The sequence below is a fragment of the Podarcis pityusensis genome, assembly GCF_964106645.2.
Source record: "Podarcis pityusensis genome assembly, chromosome: 8".
Taxonomy (NCBI): Eukaryota; Metazoa; Chordata; class Lepidosauria; order Squamata; family Lacertidae; genus Podarcis; species Podarcis pityusensis.
The window spans coordinates 14,125,888-14,137,413 of NC_138033.1; the positions used below are offsets into that span (position 1 = coordinate 14,125,888).

General features: G+C 46.2%; 1 protein-coding gene across 1 annotated transcript; it reads right to left on the minus strand.

Moving 5' to 3' along the window:
• Nucleotides 1-350: 350 nt before the first annotated feature.
• On the minus strand, nucleotides 351-10,284 carry LOC308484344 (uncharacterized protein). Its single transcript, XM_081019220.1, has 5 exons — nucleotides 10,018-10,284; nucleotides 8,003-8,158; nucleotides 5,156-5,335; nucleotides 3,502-3,639; nucleotides 351-1,697 (listed from the first exon to the last, which is right to left on the minus strand). The coding sequence occupies exons 1-5, from the start codon at nucleotides 10,094-10,096 to the stop codon at nucleotides 1,372-1,374; spliced, it is 879 nt and encodes a 292-aa protein (XP_080875346.1). The 5' UTR covers nucleotides 10,097-10,284; the 3' UTR covers nucleotides 351-1,371.
• Between the last annotated feature and the right edge of the window lie 1,242 nt (nucleotides 10,285-11,526).

Genomic DNA, 11,526 nt, shown 5'->3' on the forward strand with positions numbered 1-11,526 from the left:
CTCAGGGCAGGGGGGAAAGACGGTTCTCTTGCACTGCCAATGGCCCTCTAGAGCCCCCTATTGTTCCTTAATGGGAACAGGTCATTTTGCATAGGCTTGGCCAGGTCATTTTGCATAGGCTAGTCAAGGAATTCCTATGCAGCTTCAATTCTCCCTTCATATCCCAAATAATCAACATCCTAGCATTTATTAATTTCTAGGGTTTAGGGGTCCACCAAAATCTATAACAATATTATAATATTGAATATGTAGTTTATGAGTTGTCTCCAATGCCAGTCCTATGGAGAGTAGTCCCACTGAAGTTAATGGGCATGGCTAACTTGGGTCCATTGATTTCAGTGGCTCGGATCTGCTGATGAATGAATGAAATCTTTATTGGAAAAAGCTATAAGCCATCACAATTGGTCACGATGCGTAGAATACAAATAACTGATTTAAAACTGAACAACAACAACAATAGCAAAGCATACATACAAAAATGCAAAAATTACACCTGCGTACGTTAAGCACTCCACTTCTCACATTCCCCTTATGATACCTGTCTTGGTGCCTAGCTCTCAACTTACTTGCAGCCAAGACAAATTTTGCAACCAGTGCAGTAGTAAATACGTTATTGCCAGCCAGCAAAATAGAGATTCACTCAAGGGGAGTTCAGTTAGAAAGAGAGCAAAGGATGCAATTGAGGAATTATTGTCTAGGGGATGCTTATAAAGGGCATCGTAACAAATAGTGTTGAATGTCCTCCATGTATCACGACTCACAGATGCAGAGCCTTTGGTACACAGGGTATTCCCATTAGATATGCAGAGGGCGTACAATGAAGCATGAGATTAATAAAGTACTCCTCCAGCCCAAAAGCTGTTTTATATATCCTAGCATATATTAATTTCTAGGGTTTAGGGATCCCCCCAATCAATAACATTATTATATCGAATATGTAGTTTATGAGTTGTCTCCAATGCCAGTCCTATGGAGAGTGAGACCCATTGAAGTCAATGGGCATGGCTAACTTGGGTGCATTGATTTCAGTGGTTCTGCTCTGAGTAGTGCTTAGTTGGGTATCATTAGGGTTGCCATACATCCAGCAACAGTCGGCAGCAGTGTCTTGTCGGAAATAGGCAAAATGTTTGGGAAAATCCAGGTGTATGGCAGCCCATGTTGGCAGTGCTGTTTTTGCAAATTAGCCATAAGATTGGCTCCAAAAGTCTGGATTTTCACCATTTGAAATATGACAACCCTAGCTATAGCCCTTAGTATTTTGCCATCACAGCCCTAACTCCCTTCCTTCCTTCCTTCCTTCCTGCTCCACAACACAGCCCTTCCATACTGAAATGCAGGTTTCAGCAGTTCAGGTACTCCCCAATCCTCTTCTCACCCCCATATCCCAAGGATGGTGGTTCCCAGGACTGCCAGGAGAGGGCAAAGTTGAGGGCTGAGCCCTTGGAACCCTGACTCCAGGGTGACAGGCTCTTTTGCACGTCCAAGGTTAACATCCTCATCCTGATCAGTAAAGAGGTTTGGCATGGCAGTGCTTCTCATATTGTATGAAAAGCCATCATCCTTCCAATTGCATTTGCTGCCGGAGCAGCAAGGCCCCGACTCACTGGTGATATTTATAGGGCCGAAGGACTGGCTCTTTAGAACATCGCAGGCTGAGCGCTGGCAGGTCCTGAGAATCATGCGCATGGAGCTGGATCCTGTTGTAGAAGAGAAGGGAGGACAAGAAAGACACAACATGTTAGGTATGGGGGAATGTTGGCCCACTTCTCCCAGCATGAATTGAGATGCCACAGGGAATTGTGAAGTACATGGAGCCTGAGGGCGTAACCCACACCCATGAGTTATTAGGAGGCAGGGCCCCCACACCTCTGGAAAAGAGGTCTGTTTTGCTTCAGAGTGGCATTTTTGAGGCAAAATGTTTGTGTGAGTAAGTTAAATTACTCCAGGAGCCAGATTCTGACATCGTAGGTGGTTGGACTAGATGTCCCTTGGTGTCCCTTCCAATTCTACAATTCTATGTTCTATGATTCTATAATGTTTGGCTTTAAGAAGTATCTTAATTGTTTATTTTAACTGCGCAATATATTTTATTCTGTTTTCATTCTGCTTTGTGTTTTTTATCTGTCACATTTGAACCTGAGTAAGATGCATTTATTTCATTTAGAAAAAGGTTGTCACATCCCATTTTTCAGTGTGCCCAAATCCTCAAAGCAGCTTGCTGCAGATTTATTATGATTATTATTATAATAATAAAAAGATGGTACAATTAAGACATCATCTCACCAAAAGGCCCCTTGCAATCGACCGATCACCCTAAAAAGGGAATAAATCAGCATAAATAGAGAGGGAGCCACAGTGAAGCAGTAATTCAGGTTTCACCAACTTGCGGCTGTCCATATGTCATGGACTCCAACTCCCATCAGCCCCAGCCAACTTCTAGAGGGCACCAGGGCTGGCAAAGGCTGCTGTAAAGAAAGCAGTCTTCAAGTAAGACGTGGGCAGCAGTGTTTGAATTTAGCCAGGCACATTTTGCACCTGCTATCGGCTACCTGTGACCAAGTGTCAGGATGACACCTAACATCTCCACCATCTGGAGGTCCCAGCCTGGGGATCACCGGATCTTGACTGTTTTCACACACTAATACCATATCCTGTAGTATTCTATCTGTTATATTTTGATCTGCACAATCGGAATGAATTTCAGGAACCAAAATGCTTTTTCAGGAGCAGGAGCAGCGAACAACGTTCTAACTAATTGTTTTTGCTTGTCTTCACTTTCCTCACCCCACTGCCCTGCTCACAGTTGTTAAGAATATTCTTACGTTATGAATAGTCCATGTCACCATTAAGAAAAAGAGGTAGGAATAGGACAATATATATGTGGACTTTCCCTGGATGAAGAGATTTTTCTTCTTTGAGAACTTAAAGTTCTTAACCTAGCTCAAGGTGGCCATCTGAACTGGCCAGGGGTTTAACTGAGAATCAATCATAGTCAGTCCGTCATTTGGAAAATAAGACTTTAGAGCAAGTAGACATTCTGTTTTGGCGACTGTCAGCCATTGACACCTTGATTATATATCAAAGTTTCTAACACGTGGGCAGGTGAAATTGTTTTGACCTTCTGCCTAAAACTTAAGTGCATTCCATAGCCAATTTACCATCATGGAGAAGGAAGGCCTTGTTTCTGGCCACCAACCATCACTTCTTGAATTAAAGCACAAACACAGCTTTTAAATAATGTTTTTAGAAGGGAAGCAGGGCATGGTATGGTAAAATTAGAGGTCAAGAGTGAAGCAACTTTATCCCATAATCTGAGCATTGCACCCACCTAATCTCCAAGGGAAGAGGGGTGTTGAACAGTTGATGCCAAAGTATGCTTCCTAACAAGTCCTAGCCTTCCGCAACCACCAGGTTCTGATGGTGGAAGTGAGCCCAGTTTGCGGGGAGGGGGAGTATTTCGGAGGGCAGGAGCTGTGGAAGAAATTTCCTAAGCAAACTCACCTCCTCCATCTATTTCAATAGTAATGTTCATGCTGCCTTGGTAACACCTGTCGTAGTCTTTGCTGCATTTCATAGTCTCCTTGATGCTTCCACTGCTGCCCCAATCAAAGCCCGAGTAACACTGGTTGGAGCCTGTTACTGGAGTAAGAAATCAAAATGAAGAGCTTGAAAAAGGCCACTCCCCTTTGTAGGAGTCTCTCCCTTTTCCCTGTCTCTTAAATAATGATAGGGGGAGAATATTTCGATTTGCTTTGCATATCAAAGTGAAGCTAATTAATTTGCCCTTTTCAAAGCAATGGGTATCTTAATCGTACTCAGAGTAAACCCACCAAAGTGAATTGGTATGCGTTTATGTGGATGCATTACGTGAAGTGTTATCCTTCAAAATCCACACTTTCCTGAATTTTGTGAGGCAGTTCTCAAACTTATAGGTGTGTGCAATTTTTGCACATATTAGGAGCTGATGCCCCTGCTTTCTCTACTTGCCAAACCCACCAAACCCTTTGCCAAACCCCACACCTGAACAAGTACCTCCCCTTTACCCTCACTCACCCCTCGCCTATATCCCCCAGCTCACACAACCCCTGCAGTGCACCCTATATTCCCACTCCCCTCATAGGTCCCTTCAAATCTTTCCTCATGTTCTCGCTGCTAAATTACACCCTAAAGCACACAGTCTTGTACATTTCTTGGGAAGCAGGGTTACCTTTTCTATAGCACGTAAGCCCAAGAGTTGGGGAACAGGGCCGCTTGCCTTAGTAAAGATAAAGGGACCCCTGACCATTAGGTCCAGTCGTGACCGACTCTGGGGTTGCGCGCTCATCTAGATCTATAGGCCGAGGGAGCCGGCGTTTGTCTGCAGACAGTTCTGGGTCATGTGGCCAGCATGACTAAGCCGCTTCTGGAGAACCAGAGCAGCACATGGAAACGCCGTTTACCTTCCCGCCAGAGCGGTACCTGTTTATCTACTTGCACTTTGACGTGCTTTCGAACTGCTAGGTTGGCAGGAGCAGGGACCGAGCAACAGGAGCTCCACCCCGTCGCAGGGATTCGAACCGCCTACCTCCTGATCGGCAAGTCCTAGGCTCCGTGGTTTAACCCACAGCGCCACCTGAGTCCCTAGCCGCTTGCCTTAGAAATTTCCAAAATTGAAGACAGTGGTATCTCTGGTCAAGAACTTAATTTGTTCCGGAGGTCCGTTATTAAGCTGAAACTTTAGTTAATGGGGCCTCCCGCTGCCGCCGTGCTGCTGCTGCACAATTTCTGTTCTCATCATGAGGTAAAGTTCGTAACACGAGGTACTACATTCGGGTTAGCAGAGTCTGTAACCTGAAGGGTCTGTAACCCAAGGTACCACTGTACTTCAAGGCAGCCTCCCTATTGACCACCTCCTGCCAAACAAGTGAAACTGTGAGTTCTCATTTAATGGTCAGGTGGCCTATTAAAAAAATACCTCTGTCCTCTATAGGGGTCTTGAGAACTTCCCTCATTTCCATTTTCGCATTGCAAAGGTCATCAAAACAGTAGCTCTCGTCAAACTGGATGGTAAAGTGTTATCTTCAAGCCTCCCTATCGACAACCACCCGCCCAACAAGTGAAACTGTGAGTTCACACTTTCCTCTCTGGTGGCCCTCTACACCCCCCAAAAAAATACCTTTGTCCTTGATAGGGGTCTTGAGAACTTTTCTCGTTTTCGCATTGCAAAGGTCACCGAAACAGTAGCTCTGGTCGAACTGGATGGCAAAATGTCGGTCACCAGAGGTGACTGATTTTGTTCCATCCATAAGGTCTTTGCTGGCGCAGCCTTTGTAGCTCATTATCAAAACTTCTTTATCTAAAAGGCGGGGGAGGGGGAGAGATGTATAAATACAAACAATAGATTGATGCTGTGGCAGGGTGTTCCAAAGACCTTACTTTCACAATTTTTGCTCTGCGGCTGATTTATTTTGGTGGGGTTAGGGTTGCCATATTTCAAAAACTGAAAATCTGGACACAAAAGTTTCTGTTTTTGGCCAAAGTTGTTAAGCCTTTTTGTTTTGCCCAAAGTTGTTGATGCCCGGATACAGTTGTACCTTGTTTTGTGGCCGGGATCCATTCTGGAGCCCCGGCTGGTAGTCGAAAAGGATGCAGGGCAAAGCACCGTGTTTGCACACACACGTGGAGTGGCTTGCACTTCTGTGCATGCACGAAGCGCGATTTAGTGTGTCTGTGCATGCGCGAGAAGCAAACTCAGAAGTAACCCATTCTGGTACTTCCGGGTTTGCCGCGGACATTCGCCGGAATGGATGCTGGACAAGGCGGACGTTCATGGAGGTATTGCTGTATTCCAGTGATTTCTACCCAGACACTGTTTGCGACGGCCGAATTCCAGGAATGCCTGGAAAATTCCAGATGTATGGGCAACTCAGTGCAGGGTGGGGTAGCTGCCAATCCCCCCTTCCCCTCCCACTGGTTCATGTCTAGCTTGGTGCCATAGGTGGGGGTGATTTTGGTCATGTGAGTGCCCCTAGAACATGCTGATAGTTCTTTCCACTTCCTACTTCTTCCTATTTCCTCATGACACACTTCCTGGCAGCTGTTTACCTCAAAAGCCTTATACAGCTGAGTTGGAAACCAGCCCAAGAATGTGACCAAGCATCTGTGGGCCACCTGTCTGTCCTGTGACGCAAGGGGCAGAAGGAATACTGGATGGTGCAATGGGTGTGGCTCTTCCCATAGAACGGCAGCCTGCATTCTACCCATGCAAAATCCAGAGCTTTTCTACACTCTCACATCTCCAAATCCTCCTCTGAGGCAAGTAAGATGCATATTCATTTCAAGCATGCAGAACACAAGGAAGGGCTGGAGCCAGAATGGCGCTTTCCCAGAGGAGTAAAGAAAATGCTGAACCAACTTAGGAAGAGTGGCTGATTAAATTGATGGGTTATACTGAAATGGCAAAAGTGATGGGTGTAATAAGAAACTGGGGGGGGGGGTTAAAGAAAAGGGGAAATTGGTAGAATATCTGAAAAGTTCTGGCATGCTAATAAGTTCATTAGTAGGATTAACTTAAATATTACTAAGATAAATGAAAGAATAACTTTAAAATGGAGTAAAGTGGAACATGCAGTGTGAAAGCTAAAGTAGAAAAGGAACCACAAAAGGGGTTGGGGAAAATAATATATGTGTTTGTAAGGTGTGTATTTGTAATCTTGTGAAAACTGAAAATAAAGTTTATATATATAAAAAAGAACACAATGGAAGTCTACACCAGCCTCCCTTATCCTTTTCTTTTCTTTTCTTTTTTCTTTTCTTTTCTTTTCTTTTCTTTGTGCCCAGGAACTGTGGTTTATTCTAATAAACGAGGACAGTGGTTTTCAACTAGTGTGCAGTGGCACCCTGGGGTGCCTTGAATGATGGTCAGGGATGCCATGGGCAACATTGGCCTCTGTCCTTCTTTCTTTCCTTCCCTCCCTCCTCTGATGTGCCCTCTCTCGTCTCTGCCTCCCAAAGGCTTGCACAGCTGTTTGTTGCAGCAGCCCTGGCTATAAGCTCCCCAGATGGATGGTGCCTCAGGGGCTGGCCAGGTAGTGCTTGTTGCCAGGAGCTGAGACGGCCACGGAGTAAGCAAGCAAGTAGGTGAGGAAGCCCAGTCAGTCTACCAGCCCTTGCTGCTGAGAGTGGACAGACTAGTGGGAGGCCAGACAGCCAGGCGCCACGCTGGCCTTTCTTGTGCTTGCTGTGTACAAAGCTTGCCTGGGAGCTAAGTGCCTGTTGCTGTCACTGCAGCCTCCCAAGGTAAGGTGCTGTCCTCACGTTCGCCTTTGGCCAGTCTCCGTTGGGCCACTAAGGCTGGAGGTATCCTCTTCCCAGGCCCCTGTGGGGCAGTGTGAGAAGGCAGCTCTCTTTGGAGTGGGAGGGAGCGACTCAGACATCAGCGGCTACCAGAAGCAGGGGCGAAGGAAGGCATCGTGACACCTGAGGCAGGGCGTTGCTACATAGGGCGCATATGCGACATAGCTATGTATGACACCGTAGCGACGCTGCACATGCGTTGTAGATAGCGGTTTGCCGGCGATGGTTCTCCAGCGCCGTATGGACAGTGCTGGGATGCTCTGCTCATGGCTGCAGCTGCGAACGGAGGATTGCTTGCATGTGGCTGTAGCGGTGAGGAAGGGTTCCCACCACTGTCCGTAAGGCGATGGAGCAGCGCCAGCGGCAAACCACTTTGTACAGCGCATGTGCGGCATCGCTACGTACAGCGCATGCGGTGTATGTAGCGATGCTGCACATGCGCTGTACAAAGTAAAACAAAAACAAAAAAAACCCCCAACATGTGCAAATAGAAAATAAAATGAATCAAAACAAATTTTAAATACCTCAATTCTGAATGCATGCAAAGCATCATTTCAGGCCCCAGGTAATCCCGCTGGGAATTTTAGGGATTGCAAGTAATTTCATGCTTTTCCTCTCTCAAAAATCTTGCAGCCACACAGGATTCATCTGACCGAGCAGCACTTACCAATAGTCAATGTAAGTTGTGCATCTGTGCAAACATTTTCAGCATGGGAGCAGTTTCTAATGCCACCTCCTGTGTAAGTATTTGACGTGGTGTTGCCCTTGCGTGGAGTGGTAAGTTTCACGGTGCTGGAGCTATGACACTTCAAGGCAGAAATTCCTGAAAAGAAGTGTGGGGAGAAAGGGTATGAGATGCTGGAGAAGCTATTAGCAATGTCTTTCTGCCTTGAAATCATCAGGGACTAGAAATAGGTTTCCCCCTTTTAAAATGAAAGCAGAAGTTCTTAGGAGGCAAAGATTTGCGCCAAATCCATGTTCTGACCCGCAGGCCCAAAGGAAGGGCCTGAGTGAGTGGTTTAATATGTGGATACGAAAGACAAATGTCAAAAAGGCCAGTCCTAGAGCTTTATTAAATGATAGAGTTGGATGGGACCACGAGGAGCATCTAGTCCAATGCCAGATATTGGATTCCAACTCGCACCAACAACAGTCAAGTGTAAACTTACAAAAGAGAACAATGACAACCAAATTATAGGTATTAGCCCCAACCGCAACAAGGTATTGTAGTTAAACAAAACTTAACCTAATACTTTATTTATAAAAATGAAAAATAAAGCTTTCTACCTGGGTATTCTTTCTTTTCATCTCTTCTTCTGTTTTGTGTCTTATCTTACTCTGTGCACTTGTAATTATGCACTTTTTATCTTTTAATGAAGAATATAGAGAATAATAATGGGAAAAACCTACAGCACAGTGTAGGCTTGAAAGTAAAGTTTGAACCAAAAATATATATGGGTGGAGGCAGTCAGCTCCATGGGAGCACACTTCACAGTTCCTGGTCTGAATGCTTTTACTGCCTTTGCTTAGAGGCAGGATACAGATTCTTGGCTGACAGCTGTCACTCAGAAGAAAGAGCTGAAACATCCCCTCCCCACTTCTCCCTCTTCAGCGGGAGGGGAGCAGAAGGCTCAGGTCTTCTTCATTTCCTGTTTCTCCCTGGGTAGGTTTTCCCACAACTTTAAAAACACTACATTAAGCTGCTTAGCCATTGCCTCTCTACTGAGTGCCAGCATGAAGCAAATCAAACCATATTCATTTTCCGGGAAAGCTCCTGGGGGACGTGACTACGCCTTCTCTTTACTTGATGCAGCCCAGACCTTCTCCTCCTCGCAGACAGGGCTAAACCCACGTCACAGAGAAACTCCTCCCCACCAGCACTCACAAAACAGACGGGGGACCCACCCACTGGGGTGGGGCTGCTCGTGAAAGCTTTGTACGCATCGCAAGAGAAAAGCAGATTTCAGCAAAGACAGGAACAGCCAGTCCACCTCGGCCGCTGGGTCCCTTCTCCCACAGGTAGAGAACCCACATCATAGAGACACTCCTCCCAACCAGCAGCCCCAAAAATGTGACTTAAGCAAGTCATACGACGTTCACTATCTAGGAAACATCTGGAGTAGGGTATGTAGTAGTAGTATGTCCTCTTTTTCCTTGAAATTTCTGTCTGGGAGGATTTTTAAATGTCCAGGTTTCTGTTTGTTACTTTGTTACTTTGTTTACATTAATCTAAGAAAAAATTCTAGTGTATTAGACTCAGATCTAAGGCACCCGGCTAAGTGAATCACAACAGAGCTGCAGCTTAAACTGGCTACATACTATATCATTCATTTTTCTTGTTGCTGAACTAAAAGGATGCTGGCTCAGCTACAAGATCTTGAAGAAGGAATCTGGAAGGGCAAGAGTTAACATCCCCCTGCCCTTAAGGAGAGTCCTTATGTACATGTGAAATGCAGAAATCCTTTGCCCAACATGGAGCTCAAACGCATGACCCTGAGATTAAGCTTCTCATGCTCTACCAGATGAGTCATTCCACCCCCTTGAACCCTTTTGGTTGCCCCTTTCTGAACTTTTCCCATACACCTTAGGATTCTTTCTTGTTTTTCCGTGCAAATCTAGTTGGCACCCACCCAACCACCCAGGTCTGCAAGTAGAGGACATCCCAATAGCAATAACTGGTACCTGAAATAAGAAATGTCATCGCCAGCAGTCCTTGCAGCACAACTGTTGCAGCTCTCCATCTCAACGCGACACCCTCCATGGTCTGAAGCCGAGAGTTTCCTGATGAGTCGTGGAGGAAAAGGTAAAGCAGTCTATTATCTGAGAGAGTTGGTCTGTTTGGTTATATGTATATCGTGCACAAACATGCTAGCTAAAGAATAATAGGAGGGACTTCCTGAAATACGAGAGCAGTTTTGGTGAGGACAGGATTACATAAAGAAGCAGGCAGCTGTCCAACAGGGGCGGACCCATATTTTCATATTTATATGCAGTCCCTGAGTGATGGCCAACCAGCTGCGCTGGTGCAAACGAAGGCTGGCCTCTCTTGCTCTCCTCGCCCTCTTCTTCCATCCTATCTTCCTCTCCTTTTTCTTCATCTGATGTTCACTCCATGGCTGAATCACAAAGACAGTCAGGTGGATGTCTAGGGGTTCCCACCCTCCTTTCCCCTTTCTATTTTTCTCAAGCAGAAAGACAAATTCATAGCTTCATAAATCCTCCCCTCTCTTTCCCCCAAACTGGAGAAAAGCAGTGGACTTAAAAAATAAAATAAAAATAAAATTCTAATGCAAAGCAATTTCCTTCAGCTTCCAGTCTCCAAACCTGCCTGGAGGAGATGCTTTTAGGATTTCCAGTTCCTTTTGCCCATTTCGTCCGTTTTCAGACAAATCTCGCTGTGAACTGTAAGGTGGAGGATGGGGGGAACTGTCAAAAACAGCTTGCTGCTCAAAACCTCCCTTACCTCTCCCTGGCTCAGCGCCCTGTGCTGGGGAACCGCCCACCAGGCCTAAATCCAGCTTTGACAATGGACTTCAACAGGCTATGAAAACAGGACTTGCTAGAGGCGAAACGTTTCTGCCCAGAAAAGTGAAGAAAATCTGCATGCACACAGCTGGTATTTAGATATAACTGTGTTGGCTGAGGATCAATAAAATTTGTTGGAATCCTTGGAAGAAGCGGCTTTTTGGGTGCATAGCTTCTGGATAGCTCAGCTGGTTAGAGTTTGGTGCTGTCAGGGACGGTGGGATGAGCCCTCCGCGGGGTGCCTTTTTGTCACCCCCTCAGAAATGGCACCCAGGGCAGCCCGCCCTATTCCTCTGCCACTGCTCTCAGCCTCTCCGGTGGACGATCACAGCATCAGAGAAGGGCAGCACTGCTGTCTCTCCCAGGCTTCCGCCCCCTGGGTCTGCTGCTGTCGCCCATGCGCCAAAGCCCAGCCCCAAAGTCCAGCCCGGACGCGGCTTCCCTTGATGGGAACTATAGGTGGGGGCACAAAAATATGTGCCTGGGGCATTGGCCCCAACAGCCCCCCTCCTGTTACGCCATTGTGTCCAGTGTCTGCAAACAGCAGATCATAGACACCAACTCCTAGAGGCTGAGGTATATTTGTCGCCCTCCGTATCATATTTGAGGGGGCTGGTGGCTCCCAAAGTTGATGGGCTTAAAAGAGAAGACTTATTTACCACCATA